Genomic DNA, 27,444 nt, shown 5'->3' on the forward strand with positions numbered 1-27,444 from the left:
CGTTGCTGGGAGACGCAGTCAGGCGGTGCCGGTAGTCACGTGACAGCGCGGAAACCCCCGCGACCACCGACGGCTCGTCACATGACCGGCAACATGGCGGCGGCGGAGAGCGGCCTCCTGCTCGGAATCATCGCTGTCCTCAGCCTGCAGCCGGCGGCGGGTGAGCGGCTGGACAGGGAGGACCCCGGTGTAGAGAGAGGACCCCCGACTACAGGGAGGACCCCCGACTACAGGGAGGACCCCGGTGTAGAGAGAGGGACCCCCGACTACAGGGAGAACCCCCGACTACAGGGAGAACCCCCGACTACAGGGAGGACCCCCAACTACAGGGAGGACCCCCGGTGTAGAGAGAGGACCCCCGACTACAGGGAGGCCCCCTGACTACAGGGAGAACCCCCGACTACAGGGAGAACCCCCGACTACAGGGAGGACCCCCGACTACAGGGAGGACCCCCGACTACAGGGAGGACCCCGGTGTAGAGAGAGGGACCCCCGACTACAGGGAGAACCCCCGACTACAGGGAGGACCCCCGACTACAGGGAGGACCCCCGACTACAGGGAGGACCCCGGTGTAGAGAGAGGGACCCCCAACTACAGGGAGAACCCCCGACTACAGGGAGGACCCCCAACTACAGGGAGGACCCCCGACTACAGGGAGGACCCCCGACTACAGAGAGGACCCCCGACTACAGGGAGGACCCCCGACTACAGGGAGGACCCCGGTGTAGAGAGAGGGACCCCCGACTACAGGGAGAACCCCCGACTACAGGGAGGACCCCCGACTACAGAGAGGACCCCCGACTACAGGGAGGACCCCCGACTACAGGGAGGACCCCGGTGTAGAGAGAGGGACCCCCAACTACAGGGAGAACCCCCGACTACAGGGAGGACCCCCGACTACAGGGAGGACCCCCAACTACAGGGAGGACCCCCGACTACAGGGAGGACCCCGGTGTAGAGAGAGGGACCCCCAACTACAGGGAGAACCCCCGACTACAGGGAGGACCCCCGACTACAGAGAGGACCCCCGACTACAGGGAGGACCCCCGACTACAGGGAGGACCCCGGTGTAGAGAGAGGGACCCCCAACTACAGGGAGAACCCCCGACTACAGAGAGGACCCCCGACTACAGGGAGGACCCCCGACTACAGGGAGGACCCCGGTGTAGAGAGAGGACCCCCGACTACAGAGAGGACCCCCGAATACAGGGAGGACCCCCAACTACAGAGAGGACCCCCCCGGTGTAGAGAGAGGACCCCCAACTACAGAGAGGACCCCCGAATACAGGGAGGACCCCCGACTACAGAGAGGACGCCCCCGGTGTAGAGAGAGGACCCCCAACTACAGGGAGGACCCCGGTATAGAGAGAGGACCCCCGACTACAGGGAGGACCCCCCCGGTGTAGAGAGAGGACCCCCAACTACAGAGAGGACCCCCCCGGTGTAGAGAGAGGGACCTCCAACTACAGAGAGGACCCCCCCGGTGTAGAGAGAGGACCCCCAACTACAGAGAGGACCCCCGAATACAGGGAGGACCCCCGACTACAGAGAGGACGCCCCCGGTGTAGAGAGAGGACCCCCAACTACAGGGAGGACCCCCGACTACAGAGAGGACCCCCGACTACAGAGAGGACGCCCCCGGTGTAGAGAGAGGACCCCCAACTACAGGGAGGACCCCGGTGTAGAGAGAGGACCCCCAACTACAGGGAGGACCCCGGTGTAGAGAGAGGACCCCCAACTACAGGGAGGACCCCGGTATAGAGAGAGGACCCCCGACTACAGGGAGGACCCCCCCGGTGTAGAGAGAGGACCCCCAACTACAGAGAGGACCCCCCCGGTGTAGAGAGAGGGACCCCCAACTACAGAGAGGACCCCCCCGGTGTAGAGAGAGGACCCCCAACTACAGAGAGGACCCCCGAATACAGGGAGGACCCCCGACTACAGAGAGGACGCCCCCGGTGTAGAGAGAGGACCCCCAACTACAGGGAGGACCCCCGACTACAGAGAGGACGCCCCCGGTGTAGAGAGAGGACCCCCAACTACAGGGAGGACCCCGGTGTAGAGAGAGGACCCCCGACTACAGAGAGGACGCCCCGATGTAGAGAGGACCCCCGACTACAGGGAGGACCCCCCCGGTGTAGAGAGAGGACCCCCAACTACAGGGAGGACCCCCGACTACAGGGAGGACCCCGGTGTAGAGAGAGGACCCCCAACTACAGGGAGGACCCCCGACTACAGGGAGGACCCCCGACTACAGAGAGGACGCCCCCGGTGTAGAGAGAGGACCCCCAACTACAGGGAGGACCCCCGACTACAGAGAGGACCCCCGACTACAGAGAGGACGCCCCCGGTGTAGAGAGAGGACCCCCAACTACAGGGAGGACCCCGGTGTAGAGAGAGGACCCCCGACTACAGGGAGGACCCCGGTGTAGAGAGAGGACCCCCAACTACAGAGAGGACCCCCCCGGTGTAGAGAGAGGACCCCCAACTACAGGGAGGACCCCCCCGGTGTAGAGAGAGGGACCCCCGACTACAGGGAGGGACCCCCGGTGTAGAGAGGAACCCCCGACTACAGGGAGGACCCCCCCCGGTGTAGAGAGAGGACCCCCGACTACAGAGAGGAACCCCCGGTGTAGAGAGAGGACCCCCGACTACAGGGAGGGACCCCGGTGTAGAGAGAGGACCCCCGACTACAGGGAGGACCCCCCGGTGTAGAGAGAGGACCCCCGGTGTAGAGAGAGGACCCCCGACTACAGGGATGACCCCCCGGTGTAGAGAGAGGACCCCCCCGACTACAGGGAGGACCCCCCGGTGTAGAGAGAGGACCCCTGACTACAGGGAGGACCCCCGACTACAGAGAGGGACCCCCGACTACAGGGAGGACCCAGGTGTAGAGAGAGGACCCCCGACTACAGGGAGGACCCCCCCGGTGTAGAGAGAGGACCTCCGACTACAGGGAGGACCCCCGACTACAGAGAGGGACCCCCGACTACAGGGAGGACCCCGGTGTAGAGAGAGGACCCCCGACTACAGGGAGGACCCCCGACTACAGAGAGGGACTCCCGGTGTAGAGAGAGGACCCCCGGTGTAGAGAGAGGGACCCCTGAGTACAGAGAGGACCCCCGACTACAGAGAGGACCCCCGGTGTAGAGAGAGGACCCCCCGACTACAGGGAGGACCCCCGACTACAGGGAGGACCCCGGTGTAGAGAGAGGACCCCCGACTACAGGGAGGGACCCCCGGTGTAGAGAGAGGACCCCGGTGTAGAGAGAGGACCCCCGACTACAGGGAGGACCCCCGACTACAGAGAGGACCCCTGACTACAGAGAGGACCCCCGACTACAGAGAGGACGCCCCGGTGTAGAGAGAGGACCCCCGACTACAGGGAGGACCCCGGTGTAGAGAGAGGACCCCCGACTACAGGGAGGACCCCCGACTACAGAGAGGACCCCCGACTACAGGGAGGACCCCCGGTGTAGAGAGAGGGACCCCCGACTACAGAGAGTACCCCCGACTACAGGGAGGACCCCCGGCGTAGAGAGAGGGACCCCCCGACTACAGAGAGGACCCCCCGACTACAGAGAGGGACCCCCGACTACAGAGAGGACCCCCCGACTACAGAGAGGGACCCCCGACTACAGGGAGGACCCCCCGGTGTAGAGAGAGGCCCCCCCTGGTGTAGAGAGAGCCCCCCCCCGGTGTAGAGAGAGCCCCCCCCCGGTGTAGAGAGAGGACCCCCCCCCCGGTGTAGAGAGAGGACCCCCCCCCGGTGTAGAGAGAGGACCCCCCCCCGGTGTAGAGAGAGGACCCCCCCCCGGTGTACAGGGAGGCCCCCCCGGTGTACAGAGAGGCTTCCCCGGTGTACAGGAAGGACTCCCCGGTGTAGAGAGAGGGTGTTAGGGCTGGCGGAACACACCAAATAAAATAATAGTAAGGTGCGTTCACAGCCCGGGGTCCACTGTGCAGGGGTGGTAAACTGCTGCTTAGTAATGGCGGAAGTATAAAGCGGTGTAGAGAAGGTCACACGCGGGTTAACGTCACCCAGTGTGAACAGAAGCGAACTCTGTTACGACTCAGAGCCGCACTACCGCTGAATATAAATGCCGGAGCCTGTTTAGCTCACCGAGCCCGGCCACGGAGCGCACAGAAAGCGGCCACAGAACCCCAAGGACACGGGGTCAGGGTCCCTCTAGACCTGAGCGCACGGCGTCACACCTGCGGACGCCACTATAGACGCTGACTATGGAGTGTCGAGCACGTGCACCGTGGCGTGGACACTGGTGCCTGTCTCAGACTCTGTCCTACCTACACCTGAGCCTGGGCGCTAACAGGCCAGGCTGCACAACACATGCGCACCAAGGGTAGGGGTTTCCAAGGAGTCACTCACCAGAGACATTCATACATGCATACCACACTCCCATAGTCTGTATCTTTCTCTGTGTTGGCGCACGGCCAGGCGGCCATGCTAAGCTTTTAGGCTGTGTGCCCACGTTGCGTTTTTGTAATCGTTTCCGCAGCGTGTGTGCCAGCTCAGAGTGCCAAGTATTTTTGTACATATTTATGGGTTGGAAACCTTACTTGAGCACCGAATAACCTTCCTTTTTCTCTGGAGTGCCATGTTCTTTTGCCTCCTCCTCTATGTTGTGATCGTTCCCAGCCTCTTTATGTAGTGATCACTCTCAGCCTCCTCCTCCTCTATGTAGTGATCGCTCCCAGTCTCCTCCTCTGTGTAGTGATCGCTCCCAGCCTCCTCCTCCTCTATGTAGTGATCGCTCAGAGCCTCCTCCTCCTCTATGTAGTGATCGCTCCCAGCCTCCTCCTCCTCTATGTAGTGATCGTTCCCAGCCTCTTTATGTAGTGATCACTCTCAGCCTCCTCCCCCTCTATGTTGTGATCGTTCCCAGCCTCTTTATGTAGTGATCACTCTCAGCCTCCTCCTCCTCTGTGTAGTGATCGCTCAGAGCCTCCTCCTCCTCTATGTAGTGATCGCTCCCAGCCTCCTCCTCCTCTATGTAGTGATCGTTCCCAGCCTCCTCTTCCTCTTTGTAATGATCGCACCCAGCCTCCTCTTCCTCTATGTAGTGATCGCTCCCAGCCTCCTCCTCCTCTATGTAGTGATCGCTCCCAGCCTCCTCCTCTGTGTAGTGATCGCTCCCAGCCTCCTCCTCCTCTTTGTTGTGATCGTTCCCAGCCTCCTCCTCTGTGTAGTGATCGCTCCCAGTCTCCTCCTCCTCTATGTAGTGATCGCTCCCAGCCTCCTCCTCTATGTAGTGATCGCTCACAGCCTCCTCTTCCTCTTTGTAGTGATCACTCCCAGCCTCCTCCTCTTTGTAGTGATCGCTCGCATCCTCCTCCTCCTCTGTGTAGTGATCGCTCCCAGCCTCCTCATCCTCTATGTAGTGATTGCACTCAGCCTCCTCCTCTATGTAGTGATCGCTCCCAGCCTCCTCATCTATGTAGTGATTGCGCTCAGCCTCCTCCTCCTCTATGTAGTGATCGCTATCAGGCTTCTGTTGCTCTCATTATTTTGTACTGTCTCCCCCTAGAGGTGAGGGAAAACTTTTACCCCTTGTCTGGTGATTTCGGGGAATTATTGCCCCCTGCCCATCGCCTTGTGGCATGACAGGACCCCACCTCCTGCTTTCTCTGTTAGGCCGGCCGGCGAGGATGACTGAGGCTATGGAAGACTGGGGCTATGTGACGGTCAGGAAAGATGCCCACATGTTCTGGTGGCTGTACTACGCCAACCACCCCACGAGGAACTACACAGAGGTGCCCCTGGTCATGTGGCTGCAGGTAGGAACACTGCCGGGATGTGACTGCTTCACCTCCGTCACCGGCCTCCAGTCTTTATATCTGACCTTTTGCTTTTTGGCGCCTCCCATCTTCCTGGGCCTCATGCTCCTACCATTGTATTTCAGGGCCATGGCTCTGCATTCTTTTCTCCTCCATCCCTATCCTCCTGGCTCCTTCCCCTCATTCTCCTCCCAGCTGGTCTCCCTTCAGGCTCCTCCTTCCTCCCTCTTTCCCGGGCTCCACCCTCCCTCTTTCCCGGGCTCCTCTATCCCGGGCTCCTCCATCTCTCCCTCTTTCCCGAGCTCCTCCCTCCCCAGGCCCCTCCCTCTCTCCCTCCCTCCCGGGCTCCTCCCTCCCTCTTTCCCGGGCTCCTCCTAAGCTGCTCTCTCTCTCTCCCCCTCTTTCCCGGATCTCTCTCTATATCTCTCATCTCTCTGTCTTTCTCTATCTATCTCTCCCTCCTCTATCTCTCCCTCCTCCATCTCTGTCTGTCTCCTCTTTATCTCTATCTCTCTCTCTGTCCCTCCCTCTCGCTATCTCTCTGTCCCTCCCTCTCTCTATCTCTCTGTCCCTCCCTCTCTCGGCTCCTCCCTCCCTCTTTCCCAGGCCTCTCTCGCTCTCACTATAACTCTATCTCTCTCTTTCGGGCTCCTCCCCCGTCCTGCCTATCTCTTATTTCTGTGCTGTATGTATGATGTGCTCACTTTGTCCCCTCCTCTTCCTCTCTCTCTGTCCCTCCCTTTCTCTCTGTCCCTCCCTTTCTCTCTGTCCCTCCCTCTCTCTCTGTCCCTCCCTCTCTCTCCCGGGGTCCTCCCCTGTCCTGCCTATCTCTTATTCCTGTGCTGTATGTATGATGTGCTCACTTTGTCCCCTCCCTTTCTCTCTCTCTCTCTCTCTTCTGGGCTCCTCCCCCGTCGTACCTATCTCTTATTTCTGTGCTGTATGTATGTTGTGCTCACTTTGTCCCCTCTTCCTCTCTGTCCCTCCCTTTCTCTCTGTCCCTCCCTCTCTCTCTCCCGTGCTCCTCCCCCGTCCTGCCTATCTCTTATTTCTGTGCTGTATGTATGTTGTGCTCACTTTGTCCTCTCCTCTTCCTCTCTCTGTCCCTCCCTTTCTCTCTGTCCCTCCCTCTCTCTCTCCCGGGCTCCTCCCCCATCCTGCCTATCTCTTATTTCTGTCCTGTATGTATGATGTGCTCACTTTGTCCCCTCCTCTTCCTCTCTCTCTGTCCCTCCCTTTCTCTCTGTCCCTCCCTCTCTCTCTCCCGGGCTCCTCCCCCGTCCTGCCTATCTCTTATTTCTGTGCTGTATGTATTATGTGCTCACTTTGTCCTCTCCTCTTCCTCTCTCTGTCCCTCCCTCGCTCTCTCCCGGGGTCCTCCCCCGTCCTGCCTATCTCTTATTTCTGTCCTGTATGTATGATGTGCTCACTTTGTCCCCTCCTCTTCCTCTCTCTCTGTCCCTCCCTTTCTCTCTGTCCCTCCCTCTCTCTCCCGGGCTCCTCCCCCATCCTGCCTATCTCTTATTTCTGTCCTGTATGTATGATGTGCTCACTTTGTCCCCTCCTCTTCCGCTCTCTCTGTCCCTCCCTTTCTCTCTGTCCCTCCCTCTCTCTCCCGGGCTCCTCCCCCATCCTGCCTATCTCTTATTTCTGTGCTGTATGTATGATGTGCTCACTTTGTCCCCTCCTCTTCCTCTCTCTCTGTCCCTCCCTTTCTCTCTGTCCCTCCCTCTCTCTCTCTCCCGGGCTCCTCCCCCATCCTGCCTATCTCTTATTCCTGTGCTGTATGTATGATGTGCTCACTTTGTCCCCTCTTCCTCTCTCTCTGTCCCTCCCTTTCTCTCTGTCCCTCCCTCTCTCTCCCGGGCTCCTCCCCGTCCTGCCTATCTCTTATTTCTGTGCTGTATGTATGATGTGCTCACTTTGTCCCCTCCTCTTCCTCTCTCTCTGTCCCTCCCTTTCTCTCTGTCCCTCCCTCTCTCTCTCTCCTGGGCTCCTCCCCCGTCCTGCCTATCTCTTATTTCTGTGCTGTATGTATGATGTGCTCACTTTGTCCCCTCCTCTTCCTCTCTCTCTGTCCCTCCCTTTCTCTCTGTCCCTCCCTCTCTCTCCTGGGCTCCTCCCCCGTCCTGCCTATCTCTTATTTCTGTGCTGTATGTATGATGTGCTCACTTTGTCCCCTCCTCTTCCTCTCTCTCTGTCCCTCCCTTTCTCTCTCTCCCTCCCTCTCTCTCTCTCCTGGGCTCCTCCCCCGTCCTGCCTATCTCTTATTTCTGTGCTGTATGTATGATGTGCTCACTTTGTCCCCTCCTCTTCCTCTCTCTCTGTCCCTCCCTTTCTCTCTGTCCCTCCCTCTCTCTCTCTCCCGGGCTCCTCCCCCATCCTGCCTATCTCTTATTCCTGTGCTGTAAGTATGATGTGCTCACCTGTCCCCTCCTCTTTTTCACATCAGGGGGGTCCGGGAGCTTCTGGCTGTGGTTTTGGGAATTTTGAAGAGATCGGTCCCCGGGACACGAATCTGTTCATCAGGAACAGCAGCTGGGTGAGTATGTCATTACTGTGTCTGCAGGAGGCATGCGATCTCACTGAAGCAGGTACCTCCGGAGCTGCACTCAGAACTGCTCCGTACATCACGTGTTATCCTCCAGTCGCCTCCAGAGCTGCAGTCACTATTCTGCTGTTTCATCCTGCCTTATTGTGAGTGTCCTCCAGAGCTGCGCTCTGCCACTGAGCTCTTCCCCCCCTGTCTGCAGGATCGGGTGGCTAGTCTTCTGTTTGTAGACAACCCTGTGGGGAGCGGGTACAGTTACACCACAGACGGCGCAGCGTTTGCCAAGGATGTAGACACTGTGGCCAGTGACATGATGGTCCTGCTGGATGTGGTCTTCAAGTCTAAGCCGGAATTTCAGGTGAGTGCAGAGCTGTGTTCAAGTGATGGCCCGTGTGTCTGCCTCCGCGCATGGCCCGTGTGTCTGCCTCCGCGCATGGCCCGTGTGTCTGCCTCCGCGCATGGCCCGGACCCCTTGTAACCGCCATCTGCTGACTTTTGCTTTTTGCAGAAAACACCATTCTACATCTTCTCAGAGTCTTATGGAGGCAAAATGGCAGCTGCAATTGGTCTGGTGCTGCAGAAGGTAGGTGATCTCTCCTCCTTTCCTTCCTGTAGTTGATGATGTCGCTGTCTCTCCTCCTTCTCCCCTAGCTGATGGTGTCGCTGTCTCTCCTCCTCTAGCTGATGAGGTCACTGTCTCTTCTCCTCTAGCTGATGAGGTCACTGTCTCTCCTCCTCCTCTAGCTGATGGTGTCGCTGTCTCTCTTCCTCCTGTAGCTGATGATGTGACTGTCTCTCCTCCTCCTCCTCTAGCTGATGATGTGACTGTCTCTCCTCTTCCTCTAGCTGATGATGTCGCTGTCTCCTCCTCCTCCTCTAGCTGATGATGTCGCTGTCTCTACTCCTCCTCCTCTAGCTGATGATGTCGCTGTCTCTCCTCCTCCTCTAGCTGATGGTGTCGCTGTCTCTCTTCCTCCTGTAGCTGATGATGTGACTGTCTCTCCTCCTCCTCCTCTAGCTGATGATGTGACTGTCTCTCCTCTTCCTCTAGCTGATGATGTCGCTGTCTCCTCCTCCTCCTCTAGCTGATGATGTCTCTGTCTCCTCCTCCTCCTCTAGCTGATGATGTCGCTGTCTCTCTTCCTCCTGTAGCTGATGATGTGACTGTCTCTCCTCCTCCTCCTCTAGCTGATGATGTGACTGTCTCTCCTCCTCCTCTAGCTGATGATGTCGCTGTCTCCTCCTCCTCCTCTAGCTGATGATGTCACTGTTTCCTCCTCCTCCTCTAGCTGATGATGTCGCTGTCTCTCCTCCTCCTCCTCTAGCTGATGATGTCGCTGTCTCTCCTCCTCCTCTAGCTGATGGTGTCTCTGTCTCTCTTCCTCCTGTAGCTGATGATGTGACTGTCTCTCCTCCTCCTCTAACTGATGATGTCGCTGTCTCCCCCTCCTCCTCTAGCTGATGATGTCGCTGTCTCCTCCTCCTCCTCTAGCTGATGATGTCGCTGTCTCCTCCTCCTCCTCTAGCTGATGATGTCGCTGTCTCCTCCTCCTCCTCTAGCTGATGGTGTCACTGTCTCTCCTCCTTCTCCAGCTGATGATTTCACTGTCTCTCTTCCTCCTGTAGCTGATGATGTGACTGTCTCTCCTCCTCTAGCTGATGATGTCGCTGTCTCCTCCTCCAGCTGATGGTGTGACTGTCTCTCCTCCTCCTTCTCTAGCTGATGGTGTCTCTGTCTCTCTTCCTCCTGTAGCTGATGATGTGACTGTCTCTCCTCCTCCTCCTCTAGCTGATGATGTGACTGTCTCTCCTCTTCCTCTAGCTGATGATGTCGCTGTCTCCTCCTCCTCCTCTAGCTGATGATGTCGCTGTCTCTACTCCTCTTCCTCTAGCTGATGATGTCGCTGTCTCTCCTCCTCCTCTAGCTGATGGTGTCGCTGTCTCTCTTCCTCCTGTAGCTGATGATGTGACTGTCTCTCCTCCTCCTCCTCTAGCTGATGATGTGACTGTCTCTCCTCTTCCTCTAGCTGATGATGTCGCTGTCTCCTCCTCCTCCTCTAGCTGATGATGTCTCTGTCTCCTCCTCCTCCTCTAGCTGATGATGTCGCTGTCTCTCTTCCTCCTGTAGCTGATGATGTGACTGTCTCTCCTCCTCCTCCTCTAGCTGATGATGTGACTGTCTCTCCTCCTCCTCTAGCTGATGATGTCGCTGTCTCCTCCTCCTCCTCTAGCTGATGATGTCACTGTTTCCTCCTCCTCCTCTAGCTGATGATGTCGCTGTCTCTCCTCCTCCTCCTCTAGCTGATGATGTCGCTGTCTCTCCTCCTCCTCTAGCTGATGGTGTCTCTGTCTCTCTTCCTCCTGTAGCTGATGATGTGACTGTCTCTCCTCCTCCTCTAACTGATGATGTCGCTGTCTCCCCCTCCTCCTCTAGCTGATGATGTCGCTGTCTCCTCCTCCTCCTCTAGCTGATGATGTCCCTGTCTCCTCCTCCTCCTCTAGCTGATGATGTCGCTGTCTCCTCCTCCTCCTCTAGCTGATGGTGTCACTGTCTCTCCTCCTTCTCCAGCTGATGATTTCACTGTCTCTCTTCCTCCTGTAGCTGATGATGTGACTGTCTCTCCTCCTCTAGCTGATGATGTCGCTGTCTCCTCCTCCAGCTGATGGTGTGACTGTCTCTCCTCCTCCTCCTCTAGCTGATGGTGTCTCTGTCTCTCTTCCTCCTGTAGCTGATGATGTGACTGTCTCTCCTCCTCCTCTAACTGATGATGTCGCTGTCTCCCCCTCCTCCTCTAGCTGATGATGTCGCTGTCTCCTCCTCCTCCTCTAGCTGATGATGTCCCTGTCTCCTCCTCCTCCTCTAGCTGATGATGTCGCTGTCTCCTCCTCCTCCTCTAGCTGATGGTGTCACTGTCTCTCCTCCTTCTCCAGCTGATGATTTCACTGTCTCTCTTCCTCCTGTAGCTGATGATGTGACTGTCTCTCCTCCTCTAGCTGATGATGTCGCTGCCTCTCTTCCTCCTGTAGCTGATGATGTGACTGTCTCTTCTCCTCCTCCTCCTCTAGCTGATGATGTCACTGTCTCTCCTCCTCCTCCTCTAGCTGATGATTTCACTGTCTCTACTCCTCCTGTATCTGATGATGTGACTGTCTCTCCTCCTCCTCTAGCTGATGGTGTCGCTGTCTCTCTTCCTCCTGTAGCTGATGATGTGACTGTCTCTCCTCCTCCTCCTCCTCCTCTAGCTGATGATGTAACTGTCTCTCCTCCTCCTCTAGCTGATGGTGTCGCTGTCTCCTCCTCCTCTAGCTGATGATGTAACTGTCTCTCCTCCTCCTCTAGCTGATGGTGTCACTGTCTCTCCTCCTCTAGCTGATGGTGTCACTGTCTCTCCTTCTCTAGCTGATGATGTCGCTGTCTCCTCCTCCTCCTCTAGCTGATGGTGTCGCTGTCTCTCTTCCTCCTGTAGCTGATGATGTGACTGTCTCTCCTCCTCCTCCTCCTCCTCTAGCTGATGATGTCACTGTCTCCTCCTCCAGCTGATGGTGTGACTGTGTCTCCTCCTTCTCTAGCTGATGGTGTCGCTGTCTCTCTTCCTCCTGTAGCTGATGATGTGACTGTCTCTTCTCCTCCTCCTCCTCTAGCTGATGATGTCACTGTCTCTCCTCCTCCTTCTCCAGCTGATGATTTCACTGTCTCTACTCCTCCTGTATCTGATGATGTGACTGTCTCTCCTCCTCCTCCTCCTCTAGCTGATGATGTCGCTGTCTCTCCTCCTCTAGCTGATGGTGTCACTGTCTCTCCTCCTCTAGCTGATGGTGTCGCTGTCTCCTCCTCCTCCTCTAGCTGATGGTGTCGCTGTCTCTCTTCCTCCTGTAGCTGATGATGTGACTGTCTCTCCTCCTCCTCCTCCTCTAGCTGATGATGTGACTGTCTCTCCTCCTCCTCTAGCTGATGATGTCGCTGTCTCCTCCTCTAGCTGATGGTGTCACTGTCTCTCCTCCTCTAGCTGATGGTGTAGCTGTCTCTCTTCCTCCTGTAGCTGATGATGTGACTGTCTCTCCTCCTCCTCCTCCTCTAGCTGATGATGTCGCTGTCTCCTCCTCCAGCTGATGGTGTGACTGTGTCTCCTCCTTCTCTAGCTGATGGTGTTGCTGCCTCTCTTCCTCCTGTAGCTGATGATGTGACTGTCTCTTCTCCTCCTCCTCCTCTACCTGATGATGTCGCTGTCTCTCCTCCTCCTTCTCCAGCTGATGATTTCACTGTCTCTACTCCTCCTGTATCTGATGATGTGACTGTCTCTCCTCCTCCTCTAGCTGATGATGTCGCTGTCTCCTCCTCCTCCTCTAGCTGATGATGTGGCTGTCTCTCCTCCTTGTCTAGCTGATGGTGTCACTGTCTCTCCTCCTCTAGCTGATGGTGTAGCTGTCTCTCTTCCTCCTGTAGCTGATGATGTGACTGTCTCTCCTCCTCCTCCTCCTCTAGCTGATGATGTCGCTGTCTCCTCCTCCAGCTGATGGTGTGACTGTGTCTCCTCCTTCTCTAGCTGATGGTGTTGCTGCCTCTCTTCCTCCTGTAGCTGATGATGTGACTGTCTCTTCTCCTCCTCCTCCTCTACCTGATGATGTCGCTGTCTCTCCTCCTCCTTCTCCAGCTGATGATTTCACTGTCTCTACTCCTCCTGTATCTGATGATGTGACTGTCTCTCCTCCTCCTCTAGCTGATGATGTCGCTGTCTCCTCCTCCTCCTCTAGCTGATGATGTGACTGTCTCTCCTCCTTGTCTAGCTGATGGTGTCACTGTCTCTCCTCCTCTAGCTGATGGTGTAGCTGTCTCTCTTCCTCCTGTAGCTGATGATGTGACTGTCTCTCCTCCTCCTCCTCCTCTAGCTGATGATGTCGCTGTCTCTCCTCCTCCTTCTCCAGCTGATGATTTCACTGTCTCTACTCCTCCTGTATCTGATGATGTGACTGTCTCTCCTCCTCCTCTAGCTTATGGTGTCGCTGTCTCCTCCTCCTCCAGCTGATGGTGTCACTGTCTCTCTTTCTCCTGTATCTGATGATGTTACTGTCTCTCCTCCTCCTCTAGCTGAAGATGTCGCTGTCTCCTCCTCTAGCTGATGGTGTCGCTGTCTCCTCCTCCTTCTCTAGCTGATGGTGTCGCTGTCTCCTCCTCCTTCTCTAGCTGATGGTGTCGCTGTCTCTCTTCCTCCTGTATCTGATGATGTCACTGTCTCTCCTCCTCCTCCTCTAGCTGATGTCCCTGTCTCTACTCCTCTAGCTGATGATGTCGCTGTTTCTCCTCCTCCTTCTCCAGCTGATGATTTCACCGTCTCTACTCCTCCTGTATCTGATGATGTGACTGTCTCTCCTCCTCCTCTAGCTTATGGTGTCGCTGTCTCCTCCTCCTCCAGCTGATGATGTAACTGTCTCTCCTCCTCCTCTAGCTGATGGTGTCACTGTCTCTCCTCCTCTAGCTGATGGTGTCACTGTCTCTCCTTCTCTAGCTGATGATGTCGCTGTCTCCTCCTCCTCCTCTAGCTGATGGTGTCGCTGTCTCTCTTCCTCCTGTAGCTGATGATGTGACTGTCTCTCCTCCTCCTCCTCCTCCTCCTCTAGCTGATGATGTCACTGTCTCCTCCTCCAGCTGATGGTGTGACTGTGTCTCCTCCTTCTCTAGCTGATGGTGTCGCTGTCTCTCTTCCTCCTGTAGCTGATGATGTGACTGTCTCTTCTCCTCCTCCTCCTCTAGCTGATGATGTCACTGTCTCTCCTCCTCCTTCTCCAGCTGATGATTTCACTGTCTCTACTCCTCCTGTATCTGATGATGTGACTGTCTCTCCTCCTCCTCTAGCTGATGATGTCGCTGTCTCTCCTCCTCTAGCTGATGGTGTCACTGTCTCTCCTCCTCTAGCTGATGGTGTCGCTGTCTCCTCCTCCTCCTCTAGCTGATGGTGTCGCTGTCTCTCTTCCTCCTGTAGCTGATGATGTGACTGTCTCTCCTCCTCCTCCTCCTCTAGCTGATGATGTGACTGTCTCTCCTCCTCCTCTAGCTGATGATGTCGCTGTCTCCTCCTCTAGCTGATGGTGTCACTGTCTCTCCTCCTCTAGCTGATGGTGTAGCTGTCTCTCTTCCTCCTGTAGCTGATGATGTGACTGTCTCTCCTCCTCCTCCTCCTCTAGCTGATGATGTCGCTGTCTCCTCCTCCAGCTGATGGTGTGACTGTGTCTCCTCCTTCTCTAGCTGATGGTGTTGCTGCCTCTCTTCCTCCTGTAGCTGATGATGTGACTGTCTCTTCTCCTCCTCCTCCTCTACCTGATGATGTCGCTGTCTCTCCTCCTCCTTCTCCAGCTGATGATTTCACTGTCTCTACTCCTCCTGTATCTGATGATGTGACTGTCTCTCCTCCTCCTCTAGCTGATGATGTCGCTGTCTCCTCCTCCTCCTCTAGCTGATGATGTGGCTGTCTCTCCTCCTTGTCTAGCTGATGGTGTCACTGTCTCTCCTCCTCTAGCTGATGGTGTAGCTGTCTCTCTTCCTCCTGTAGCTGATGATGTGACTGTCTCTCCTCCTCCTCCTCCTCTAGCTGATGATGTCGCTGTCTCCTCCTCCAGCTGATGGTGTGACTGTGTCTCCTCCTTCTCTAGCTGATGGTGTTGCTGCCTCTCTTCCTCCTGTAGCTGATGATGTGACTGTCTCTTCTCCTCCTCCTCCTCTACCTGATGATGTCGCTGTCTCTCCTCCTCCTTCTCCAGCTGATGATTTCACTGTCTCTACTCCTCCTGTATCTGATGATGTGACTGTCTCTCCTCCTCCTCTAGCTTATGGTGTCGCTGTCTCCTCCTCCTCCAGCTGATGGTGTCACTGTCTCTCTTTCTCCTGTATCTGATGATGTTACTGTCTCTCCTCCTCCTCTAGCTGAAGATGTCGCTGTCTCCTTCTCTAGCTGATGGTGTCGCTGTCTCCTCCTCCTTCTCTAGCTGATGGTGTCGCTGTCTCCTCCTCCTTCTCTAGCTGATGGTGTCGCTGTCTCTCTTCCTCCTGTATCTGATGATGTCACTGTCTCTCCTCCTCCTCCTCTAGCTGATGTCCCTGTCTCTACTCCTCTAGCTGATGATGTCGCTGTTTCTCCTCCTCCTTCTCCAGCTGATGATTTCACCGTCTCTACTCCTCCTGTATCTGATGATGTGACTGTCTCTCCTCCTCCTCTAGCTTATGGTGTCGCTGTCTCCTCCTCCTCCAGCTGATGGTGTCACTGTCTCTCTTTCTCCTGTATCTGATGATGTTACTGTCTCTCCTCCTCCTCTAGCTGAAGATGTCGCTGTCTCCTCCTCTAGCTGATGGTGTCGCTGTCTCCTCCTCCTTCTCTAGCTGATGGTGTCGCTGTCTCCTCCTCCTCCTCTAGCTGATGGTGTCGCTGTCTCTCTTCCTCCTGTAGCTGATGATGTCACTGTCTCTCTTCCTCCTGTAGCTGATGATGTGACTGTCTCTCCTCCTCCTCTAGCTGATGATGTCGCTGTCTCCTCCTCCTCCTCTAGCTGATGGTGTCACTGTCTCTCCTCCTTCTCTAGCTGATGGTGTCGCTGTCTCTCTTCCTCCTGTAGCTGATGATGTGACTGTCTCTCCTCCTCCTCCTTCTCTAGCTGATGATGTCGCTGTCTCCTTCTCCTTCTCTAGCTGATGGTGTCGCTGTCTCCTTCTCCTTCTCTAGCTGATGATGTCGCTGTCTCCTTCTTCTCTAGCTGATGGTGTCGCTGTCTCCTCCTCCTTCTCTAGCTGATGATGTCGCTGTCTCTCTTCCTCCTGTAGCTGATGGTGTCGCTGTCTCTCTTCCTCCTGTAGCTGATGATGTGACTGTCTCTCCTCCTCCTCTAGCTGATGATGTCGCTGTCTCCTCCTCCTCCTCTAGCTGATGGTGTCACTGTCTCTCCTCCTTCTCTAGCTGATGGTGTCGCTGTCTCTCTTCCTCCTGTAGCTGATGATGTGACTGTCTCTCCTCCTCCTCCTTCTCTAGCTGATGATGTCACTGTCTCTCTTCCTTCTCTAGCTGATGGTGTCGCTGTCTCTCTTCCTCCTGTAGCTGATGATGTGACTGTCTCTCCTCCTCCTCCTTCTCTAGCTGATGATGTCACTGTCTCCTTCTCCTTCTCTAGCTGATGGTGTCACTGTCTCTCCTCCTTCTCTAGCTGATGGTGTCGCTGTCTCTCTTCCTCCTGTAGCTGATGATGTGACTGTCTCTCCTCCTCCTCCTTCTCTAGCTGATGATGTCACTGTCTCCTTCTCCTTCTCTAGCTGATGGTGTCGCTGTCTCTCTTCCTTCTCTAGCTGATGGTGTCGCTGTCTCTCTTCCTCCTGTAGCTGATGATGTGACTGTCTCTCCTCCTCCTCCTTCTCTAGCTGATGATGTCACTGTCTCCTTCTCCTTCTCTAGCTGATGGTGTCACTGTCTCTCCTCCTTCTCTAGCTGATGGTGTCGCTGTCTCTCTTCCTCCTGTAGCTGATGATGTGACTGTCTCTCCTCCTCCTCCTTCTCTAGCTGATGATGTCACTGTCTCCTTCTCCTTCTCTAGCTGATGGTGTCGCTGTCTCTCTTCCTTCTCTAGCTGATGGTGTCGCTGTCTCTCTTCCTCCTGTAGCTGATGATGTGACTGTCTCTCCTCCTCCTCTAGCTGATGATGTCCCTGTCTCTCCTCCTCCTCTAGCTGATGATGTCCCTGTCTCCTCCTCCTCCTCTAGCTGATGGTGTCACTGTCTCCTCCTCCTCTAGCTGATGATGTCCCTGTCTCTCCTCCTCCTCTAGCTGATGATGTCCCTGTCTCCTCCTCCTCCTCTAGCTGATGATGTCACTGTCTCTCCTCCTTCTCTAGCTGATGGTGTCGCTGTCTCTCTTCCTCCTGTAGCTGATGATGTGACTGTCTCTCCTCCTTCTCTAGCTGATGATGTCCCTGTCTCCTCCTCCTCCTCTAGCTGATGGTGTCGCTGTCTCCTCCTTCTCTAGCTGATGATGTCGCTGTCTCTCCTCCTCCTCTAGCTGATGATGTCGCTGTCTCTCCTCCTTCTCTAGCTGATGATGTCGCTGTCTCTCCTCCTCTAGCTGATGATGTCGCTGTCTCTCCTCCTCCTCTAGCTGATGGTGTCGCTGTCTTTCCTCTTCCTCCTGTAGCTGATGATGTCGCTGTCTCTCCTCCTCCTCTAGCTGATGGTGTCGCTGTCTTTCCTCTTCCTCCTCTAGCTGATGGTGTCACTATCTCTCTTCCTCCTATAGCTGATGTCACTGTCTCTCCTCCTCTAGCTGATGATGTCGCTGTCTGTCCTTCTCCTTCTCCAGCTGATGATGTCGCTGTCTCCTCCTCCTCCTCTAGCTGATGGTGTCGCTGTCTCTCTTCCTCCTGTATCTGATGATGTGACTGTCTCTCCTCCTCCTCTAGCTGATGATGTCGCTGTCTCTACTCCTCCTGTATCTGATGATGTGACTGTCTCTCCTCCTCCTCCTCCTCTAGCTGATGATGTCGCTGTCTCCTCCTCCTCCTCTAGCTGATGGTGTTGCTGTCTCTCTTCCTCCTGTATCTGATGATGTGACTGTCTCTCCTCCTCCTCTAGCTGATGATGTCGCTGTCTCCTCCTCCTCTAGCTGATGGTGTCGCTGTCTCCTCCTCCTCTAGCTGATGGTGTCGCTGTCTCCTCCTCCTTCTCTAGCTGATGGTGTCACTGTCTCTCCTCCTTCTCTAGCTGATGGTGTCGCTGTCTCTCTTCCTCCTGTATCTGATGATGTCACTGTCTCTCCTCCTCCTCCTCTAGCTGATGTCCCTGTCTCTACTCCTCTAGCTGATGATGTCGCTGTTTCTCCTCCTCCTTCTCCAGCTGATGATTTCACTGTCTCTACTCCTCCTGTATCTGATGATGTGACTGTCTCTCCTCCTCCTCCTTCTCTAGCTGATGATGTCGCTGTCTCCTCCTCCTTCTCTAGCTGATGGTGTCGCTGTCTCCTCCTCCTTCTCTAGCTGATGGTGTCGCTGTCTCTCTTCCTCCTGTAGCTGATGATGTGACTGTCTCTCCTCCTCCTCCTCTAGCTGATGATGTCGCTGTCTCCTCCTCCTTCTCTAGCTGATGGTGTCGCTGTCTCCTCCTCCTCTAGCTGATGGTGTTGCTGTCTCTCTTCCTCCTGTAGATGATGATGTGACTGTCTCTCCTCCTCTAGCTGATGATGTCGCTGTCTCCTCCTCCTCCTCTAGCTGATGGTGTCACTGTCTCTCCTCCTCCTCTAGCTGATGATGTCGCTGTCTCTCCTCCTTCTCTAGCTGATGATGTCGCTGTCTCCTCCTCCTCCTCTAGCTGATGAGGTCACTGTCTCTCCTCCTCCTCTAGCTGATGGTGTCGCTGTCTCTCTTCCTCCTGTAGCTGATGTGACTGTCTCTCCTCCTCCTCTAGCTGATGATGTCGCTGTCTCCTCCTCCTCCTCTAGCTGATGGTGTCGCTGTCTCCTCCTCCTCCTCTAGCTGATGGTGTCGCTGTCTCCTCCTCCTCCTCTAGCTGATGGTGTCGCTGTCTCCTCCTCCTCCTCTAGCTGATGGTGTCGCTGTCTCCTCCTCTTCCTCTAGCTGATGATGTCGCTGTCTCTCCTCCTTCTCTAGCTGATGATATCGCTGTCTCCTCCTCCTCTAGCTGATGGTGTCACTGTCTTTCCTCTTCCTCCTCTAGCTGATGGAGTCACTGTCTTTCCTCTTCTTCCTCTAGCTGATGGTGTCACTATCTCTCTTCCTCCTATAGCTGATGTCACTGTCTCTCCTCCTCTAGCTGATGATGTCGCTGTCTGTCCTCCTCCTTCTCCAGCTGATGTCACTGTCTAACCTCCTCCTGTAGTTGATGGTGTCACCGTCTCTCTTCCTCCTGTATCTGATGATGTGATTGTCTCTCCTCCACTTCCTCCTACTCTAGCTGATGATGTCGCTGTCTCCTCCTCCTCTAGCTGATGATGTCCTGTCTCTCCTCCTCTAGCGGATGATGTCACTGTCTCTCCTCCTCCTTCTCCAACTGATGATGTCACTGTCTAACCTCCTCTTGTAGCTGATGTTGTCGCTGTGTCTCTTCCTCCTGTTGTGAGTTCATTCTCCCCTTCACCTTTGATGTCTGATGAACTCCCTCTGCTGGTGAAGAGAGGTAGTGAAATTGATTGGGATGGGAAGAACCTGTCATCTGAACAGGCGGAGTGTGATTGCACATCTGGAATTTCTGAGTGGATATAAGGCAGCCGACGCCCTGCAGGGCTGCTGGTGATCCTTTCTGCTCTGAGCTCTTGCATCCAGCTTAGTTCCTGTCTACTAAATGCTAAGTTTTTGCCCTGCTATTATTCCATGAGATTTTGTCTGGTTTCCTTAGTGTTTGTGTTCAGCCAGTCCTGGTCGGGACTGGCTGAATTCCATTTTTGTCTCTGATCAGTTGATCTCTTTGCTCTGTTTTCAGAATATACCTGAGTGCTGATATAGTGATTTTGAAGTCTAGCGACTTCAAGGCCTTTTTTCCTATCAGACGGTTGGGACATTTTTGTAGGCTTTTTTGTGGATTGCAGCCAGCATCTTTTCTGTCCTGTCCTATCTAGTTAGTTGGGCCCCATCGTTTGCTCTGCCTGTCTTTCTATCTGTGTTTGTGTTTTCATCTGTTTTTCACCGACAGTACATGTTGGGGGCTGTCTATTGCTTTGAGGTCTGCTCTGGGGCAGTTTAGATTTCCCCTTTCTTTCTTTAGGCTTATGTAGTTCTCCGGCTGTGACGAGGGGTCTAGGACCACCGTAGGAACCCCCCACGGCTACTGTTAGTTGTGGTGAATAGGATCAGGGGTCTGCAATCCGCTAGCTACCAACCTCTCCGGTTTCTGGACTTAGCTTGCATTTTTGTTTTTACCTCCTCGGTGACTCATTCATAACAGAATCACCAGCCATACCGCAGATTCTAGGGTACTCAATAGCAGGAAAGAATTGTAAAAAAAAAAGGAAAAGAGTTTGTCAGAATTTTTTTTTTTGTGTATATTTTTTCCTCTATTTCTCTGAGGCCGTAGGGGGAATTTTTTCTCAATGGTGATTGAGCGGTTGTCTGATCGTGTGGAGCAGCTCACTGCGGAAGTGCGGGGAATTTCCGCCTATCTTGCTCATTCACATGCTGCTGAACCAAAGATCCCTACTCCTGATGTGTTTTTTGGGGATCGGTCTAAATTTCTGAACTTTAAGAATAATTGGAAATTATTTCTGGCCTTGAAGCCTAACTCGTCGGGGAGCTCCGCGCAGCAGGTTAAAATTGTCATCTCTTTGCTGCGCGGCAATCCCCAGGATTGGGCTTTTTCTTTGAAACCAGATGATCCTATTCTGACTGATGTGAACGCATTTTTTCAGGCCTTGGGGTTGTTGTATGATGAACCTAATGCTATTGATCAGGCTGAAAAGGCCCTGTTGGCATTGAGCCAGGGTCAAGATTCTGCAGAGTTGTACTGTCAAAAATTCCAAAAGTGGGCGGTCCTTACTACCTGGAATGATAATGCCTTGGCAGCTCTCTTTCGGAAGGGTTTGTCAGAGACTGTAAAAGATGTTATGGTGGGATTTCCTGTTCCCTCTGGTCTTGACGATACTATGTCATTAGCCATTCAGGTTGATCGGCGTTTGCGTGAACGCAAAACTGCACGAGAGGTGTTGCCATCTGTTGAACAAATGTCTGAACCTATGCAATGTGATAGAGTTTTGTCTAGGGCGCACCGTCAGGAGTTCAGAAGGCGTAATAAGCTGTGTTTTTTTTTTTTGTGGAGATGCCTCTCATATTATTTCTGTCTGCCCTAAACGAGAGAAACGTTTTGCACACACGTTTTCTGTTGGTGGTGTTCAACCTAAGTTTCTTCTGGCAATTACTCTGATCTGCACCCTGTCCACATTTTCCGCTAAGGCTTTTGTGGATTCTGGAGCAGCCCTGAACCTAATGGACTTGGATTTTGCTAAACATTGTGGTTTTCCTATGGCACCTCTGCGGACCCCTATTCCTTTGAGGGGTATTGATGCTACTCCTTTGGCGAAGAATAAACCTCAGTTTTGGACCCAGGTGGTAATGCGGGTCGCCCCAGACCATCAAGAAAATTGCAGATTTTTGGTGTTGCATAATTTGCATGATACCATTGTTCTGGGGTTTCCCTGGTTGCAAATCCATAATCCAGTTTTGGATTGGAAATCTGTGTCTGTGGTGAGTTGGGGTTGTCGGTGTGCCCTTAGTGATGCTCCTATTTTCTCCACCTCTCCCCAGTCGCATGATGTTCCTGACTATTTGGCTGATTTTTATGATGTATTTAGTGAGAATAAGTCTGCGTCTTTGCCTCCTCATAGGAGTTATGACTGTGCAATTGAGTTGAGACCTGGGTGTAAATTCCCCAAGGGTCGGCTCTTCAATTTATCTGTACCCGAGCACGAGGCTATGCGATCCTATATTAAGGAGTCGTTGGAGAAGGGTCATATTAGACCATTCTCTTCTCCTTTAGGTGCTGGGTTTTTTTTCGTGGCCAAGAAAGATGGTTCATTAAGGCCTTGTATTGATTATCGTGCCCTCAACAAAATTACTGTTAAATATCAGTATCCGTTACCCCTGATTTCTGATCTATTCTCCAGAGTTAAAGGTGCTTGCTGGTTTACCAAGCTTGACCTCAGGGGGGCGTATAATCTTATTCGCATTAAGCATGGGGATGAATGGAAGACGGCATTTAATACCCGGAGGGACAATTTGAGTACCTGGTGATGCCTTTTGGGCTCACTAATGCCCCTTCTGTCTTCCAGTGCTTCATGAATGATATTTTCCGAGACTTTGTGGATACATTTTTGATCATCTATCTGGATGATATTTTGATCTTCTCCAAGGATTGGGACTCTCATGTGGAACATGTTCGGACTGTGTTCCGGATTTTGTGGGAGAATTCCCTGTATGTCAAGGGATCAAAATGCCTTTTTGGGGTACAGAGGATTTCATTTTTGGGATTTATTTTGTCTCCGTCAACTATTGAAATGGACCCGGCCAAGGTACAGGCCATTTATGATTGGGTTCAGCCCACTTCTTTGAAGGCCCTCCAGAAGTTTTTGGGTTTTGCTAATTTTTATCGTAAATTTATAGCTAATTTTTCTGGTATTGCCAAACCATTGACTGATTTGACTAAGAAGGGTGCTGATTTGCTGAATTGGTCTCCGGAGGCTGTTTCTTCTTTTCAGGAGCTGAAGCGAAGGTTCACTTCTGCTCCGGTTTTGCGGCAACCTGATGTCTCACTCCCGTTTCAGGTAGAGGTGGACACTTCTGAGATTGGTGCAGGAGCTGTTTTGTCCCAAAAAGATCCTGTAACATCTAAAATGAATCCCTGTTCTTTCTTTTCCCGAAAGTTCTCCCCATCCGAACGTAACTATGATGTGGGGAATCGGGAACTGTTAGCCATGAAATGGGCATTTGAGGAGTGGAGACATTGGTTGGAGGGAGCTAAGCATCAAGTCGTGGTCCTCACTGACCACAAGAATTTGATTTACCTGGAGTCGGCCAAACGCTTGAATCCTAGACAGGCTAGATGGGCCTTGTTTTTCACATGTTTTGATTTTGTGGTCTCTTTTCTTCCGGGCAGTAAGAATGTCAAAGCAGACACCCTCTCTAGGAGTTTCTTTGCTGATTCTCCTATTGTGACCAAGCCTGCTACCATCTTAGGTGAGGGGGTAGTTCTTTCTGCCATCTCGCCTGATTTGAGACGTATTCTGGAAGAGTTCCAGGAGGACTAACCTGAGCGTTGTCCCATTGGAAAATTGTATGTTCCTGACCAGTGGAGGAAGAGAGTGATGTCTGAGGTTCATTGCTCCGCATTGGCTGGTCATCCAGGTATTTTTGGTACTAGAGATTTGGTGAGTCGGTCTTTTTGGTGGCCCGCCTTGTCTCGTGATGTCAGGAATTTTGTGCAGTCCTGTGGGACTTGCTCCCGGTCTAAACCTTGTTTTCGCTCTAGTGGGTTGTTGATGCCTTTGCCGGTGCCCAGGAGGCCATGGACCCATATTTCAATGGATTTTATCTCTGATATGCCTGTCTCTCAGAGAATGACTGTTATTTGGGTGATTTGTGATAGATTCTCTAAGATGGTCCATCTTGTACCACTCCCTAAGTTGCCATCTTCCTCAGAGTTGGTGTCCTTGTTTTTGCAACAGGTGGTTCGCTTGCACGGGATTCATGAGAACATTGTATCTGACAGAGGAGTTCAGTTTGTTTCTAGTTTTTGGAGGACTTTCTGTTCCAAGCTGGGAATTCAGTTGTCCTTCTCCTCTGCATTTCACCCTCAAACCAATGGGCAGACAGAGAGAACAAACCAGACTTTGGAGTCGTATTTGAGATGTTTTATTTCTGCTGATCAGGATGATTGGGTTTCATTTTTGCCCTTGGCCGAATTTGCTTTAAATAATTGAGCTAGTTCTGCCACTTTGATGTCACCTTTTTTTGTAACTTTGGGTTTCATCCTTGATTCTCTTCAGGGCAGGTGGAGTCTTCTGCCTGCCCAGGTGTTGACACTGTGGTAGAGAGAATGCACCAGATCTGGGACCAAGTGGTGGATAAGTTGGCTCTCTCCCAGGAAAAGGCCCAGCGGTTTTCCAACCGGCATAGGACCATTGGTCCCCGGTTTAAGGTGGGTGATATGGTTTGGTTGTCATCAAAGAATATCTCTATGAAGGTGGCTTCTCCTAAGTTTAAGCCTAGATTTATTGGACCTTACAAGATTTTGGAGATTCTTAATCCGGTCTCTTTTCGATTGGCTCTTCCTGTTACATTCAAGATCCATAACGTGTTTCATAAGTCTCTGTTAAAGAGGCTTGTTGAGCCAGTAGTTCCTGTGGTGGCACCTCCTGACCCTGTATTGGTTGAAGGTAATGTGGAATATGAGGTTGAGAAGATACTGGATTCTCGTCTGGCTAGACGGAGACTCCAGTATTTGGTTAAATGGAAGGGTTATGGCCAGGAGGATAATTCTTGGGTCCCTGCATCCGATATTCATGCCGAAAGATTGGTTCGTGCTTTTCATCGGGCCCATCCTGATCGCCCTGGTGGCGTGGATGAGGGTTCGGTGACCCCTCCTCAAGGGGGAGGTACTGTTGTGAGTTCATTCTCCCCTTCACCTTTGATGCCTGATGAACTCCCTCTGCTGGTGAAGAGAGTTAGTGAAATTGATTGGGATGGGAAGAACCTGTCATCTGAACTGGCGGAGTGTGATTGGACATCTGGAATCTCTGAGTGGATATAAGGCAGCCAATGCCCTGCAGGGCTGCTGGTGATCCTTTCTGCTCTGAGCTCTGGCATCCAGTTTAGTTCCTGTCTACTAAAAGCTAAGTTTATTGCACTGCTATTATTCCATGAGATTTTGTCTGGTTTCCTTAGTGTTTGTATTCAGCCAGTCCTGGTTGGGACTGGCTGAATTCCATTTTTGTCTCTGATCAGTTGATCTCTTTGCTCTGTTTTCAGAATATACCTAAGTGCTGATATAGTGATTTTGAAGACTAGCGACTTCAGGGCCTTTTTCCCTATCAGACGGTTGGGACATTTTTGGTAGGGTTTTTTGCGGATTGCAGCTAGCATATTTTCTGTCCTGTCCTATCTAGTTAGTTGGGCCCCATCGTTTGCTCAGCCTGTCTTTTTGTCTGTGTGTGTGTTTTCATCTGTTTTTCACCGACAATACATGTTGGGGGCTGTCTATTGCTTTGGGGTCTGCTCTGGGGCAGTTTAGATTTCCCCTTTCCTTCTTTAGGCTTATGTAGTTCTCCGGCTGTGACGAGGGGTCTAGGGCACCGTAGGAACCCCCCACGGCTACTGTTAGTTGTGGTGTATAGGATCAGGGGTCTGCAATCCGATAGCTACCAACCTCGCCGGTTTTCTGGACTTAGCTTGTATTTTTGTTTTCTCGTCCTCCGGTGACTCATTCATAACATCCTCCTGTATCTGATGATGTCACTGTCTCTCCTCCTCCTCTAGCTGATGATGTCACTGTCTCTCCTCCTCCTCTAGCTGATGATGTCACTGTCTCTCCGCCTCCTCTAGCTGATGATGTCACTGTCTCTCCTCCTCTAGCTGATGATGTCACTGTCTCTACTCCTCCTCTAGCTGATGATGTCACTGTGTCTACTCCTCCTCCAGCTGATGATTTCACTGTCTCTACTCCTCCTGTATCTGATGATGTTACTGTCTCTCCTCCTCCTCCTCTAGCTGATGATGTCGCTGTCTCCTCCTCCTCTAGCTGATGGTGTCGCTGTCTCCTCCTCCTCTAGCTGATGGTGTCGCTGTCTCTCTTCCTCTTGTAGCTGATGATGTCGCTGTCTCTCCTCCTCCTCCTCTTGCTGATGATGTCGCTGTCTCCTCCTCCTCCTCCAGCTGATGGTGTCACTGTCTCTCTTCCTCTAGCTGATGGTGTCGCTGTCTCTCTTCCTCCTCTAGCTGATGATGTGACTGTCTCTCTTCTTCCTCCTCCTCTAGCTGATGATGTCGCTGTCTCCTCCTCCTCCTCCTCTAGCTGATGGTGTTTCTTGTCTTTTCCCCCAGGCAATCACTGCAGGGCGTATCTCTTGCACCTTTGGAGGGGTCGCTCTGGGTGACTCGTGGATCTCCCCCATCGGTGGGTGTTGTTAGTTTTGGTTCCTTGGTGATAAGTTGGGATGTCTGTAGGTGATGTATGTGCCACAGTCCGTGCTGGGGGCGCCAGTGACTCCTGTGCTCTCTTACAGATTCCGTTCTGTCCTGGGGACCCTACCTCTACAGTATTGTGAGTAGGTCAGCGGGTGGTGTGTTGCCCGCGGGTGGTGTGTTGCCTTCCAGTGCCCACTGTGGATTGCTGACCATTCACTTTCTCTTCTAGTCTCTTCTGGATGACACTGGGCTGCAGGAAGTTCAGGCAGCGGCCAGCGCTGTCCAGGACGCCCTCTCTAAGGGGCAGTTCACACTGGCCACTGACTTATGGTCCAAGACTGAGGACGTCATTGAAGAGGTGAGACAGATGCAGTACTGAGTGTGTCCACCAGAGATCAAGGGCGACGTGATACAGGATCATAATCGTCACGATTAAAGGGTCGGAGCTGACAACCTCTCACACCTGATATACAAACTGGTTGTCAATAATGGGAGCAGGGCTGACAACCGGTTGTCAGTAGTGATAGATGGCTTAGTACTTTGATATAAGGTGTGTGGACATAAGCTTGTCCCCTCCGCCGGCCCCCATCCCTGCGTCCATTCGCTGGCCCTGCGCCCTGACGTCTCTCCACCAGCCCCAGTCCCTCCGCCCATCTTTTGGAACTCCTCCGCTGGCCAATGCCCCTTCGCCCGCTGGCCCCCATCCCTGCGCCCAGCTCTGGTCCCTGTGCCCCCATCCCTGTGCCCTGCCATTGTTTCTCCGCCTGCCCCCTCCCAGCTGCTGGCCCCAGTCCCTCCGACCATCTGCTGGACCTACTCCACGGCCAATGTCCCCTTCACACGCCTGCCCCCGTTTTTACTCCCCCTGGCCCCTATCTTTCCACTGGCCCCCGTCCTGCCACCAACCCAATGGCTGCTGTCCCTTCACCCTGCTATTGTCTCTCCTCCCGCCGGCCCCCGTTCTTGATCCCACCAGCCCTCGTCCTTGCTTCCTCCGCCTTGCCACTGTCCCTCGTCACTGCCATTATCCTTCCTCTAATGCCGGCTCTCTGATCTGGGGATTCTGGTCACAGGAAATATTTTCATCATATTTCAGAATACGGACGGCGTGAACTTCTACAATATCCTGAGCAAGGAGTCGCTGATGAGGAGAAGTGCTGTCGAGTTCAGCAGACCGTGGATAGGTGAGATCACGCCACGGAAGGGACTGGCGGGAGGGGAGGAATCACCGCTCCTCATCTGGGAATGGTGGGAGGAGAGGAGACGCCCCCTGTGGAGACACTGGGGGTCCTCTGGACCGAGACCACATGGACTAGGGCTCATCCCACTGAGCGCCTGCTCTCCTTTCCTCATGGGTGTAATACTATTCGGACAATGCAGGGTGAGGGTAAAACAGTGTGGCAATATTTTATTGAACCACAAAACAGGCAGATAACACATAGAACAGTCC

At 53.5% G+C, this 27,444-nt stretch overlaps 1 protein-coding gene across 1 annotated transcript; it reads left to right on the forward strand.

Moving 5' to 3' along the window:
* On the forward strand, window positions 1–27,444 carry SCPEP1 (serine carboxypeptidase 1). The gene is made up of 9 exons (XM_073562696.1): window positions 1–160; window positions 5,655–5,797; window positions 8,250–8,339; window positions 8,551–8,706; window positions 8,857–8,931; window positions 25,911–25,983; window positions 26,093–26,130; window positions 26,224–26,352; window positions 27,091–27,444. The coding sequence occupies exons 1-9, from the start codon at window positions 82–84 to the stop codon at window positions 27,427–27,429; spliced, it is 1,122 nt and encodes a 373-aa protein (XP_073418797.1). The 5' UTR covers window positions 1–81; the 3' UTR covers window positions 27,430–27,444.

This window comes from Dendrobates tinctorius, unplaced genomic scaffold, assembly GCF_039654945.1.
Source record: "Dendrobates tinctorius isolate UK_male_01 unplaced genomic scaffold, ASM3965494v1 ptg000364l, whole genome shotgun sequence".
In the NCBI taxonomy this organism is placed as follows: Eukaryota; Metazoa; Chordata; class Amphibia; order Anura; family Dendrobatidae; genus Dendrobates; species Dendrobates tinctorius.

What these genes read in the sequence shown, in the direction of transcription:
- SCPEP1 (XM_073562696.1), top strand. Translation starts at nt 82, where the DNA reads ATGACCGGCAACATGGCGGCGGCGGAGAGCGGCCTCCTGCTCGGAATC. An exon ending in CTCGTGGATCTCCCCCATCG is followed by an intron (nt 25,984 to 26,092) that starts GTGGGTGTTGTT and finishes GCTCTCTTACAG; the next exon opens with ATTCCGTTCTGTCCTGGGGA. An exon ending in GACCCTACCTCTACAGTATT is followed by an intron (nt 26,131 to 26,223) that starts GTGAGTAGGTCA and finishes TTTCTCTTCTAG; the next exon opens with TCTCTTCTGGATGACACTGG.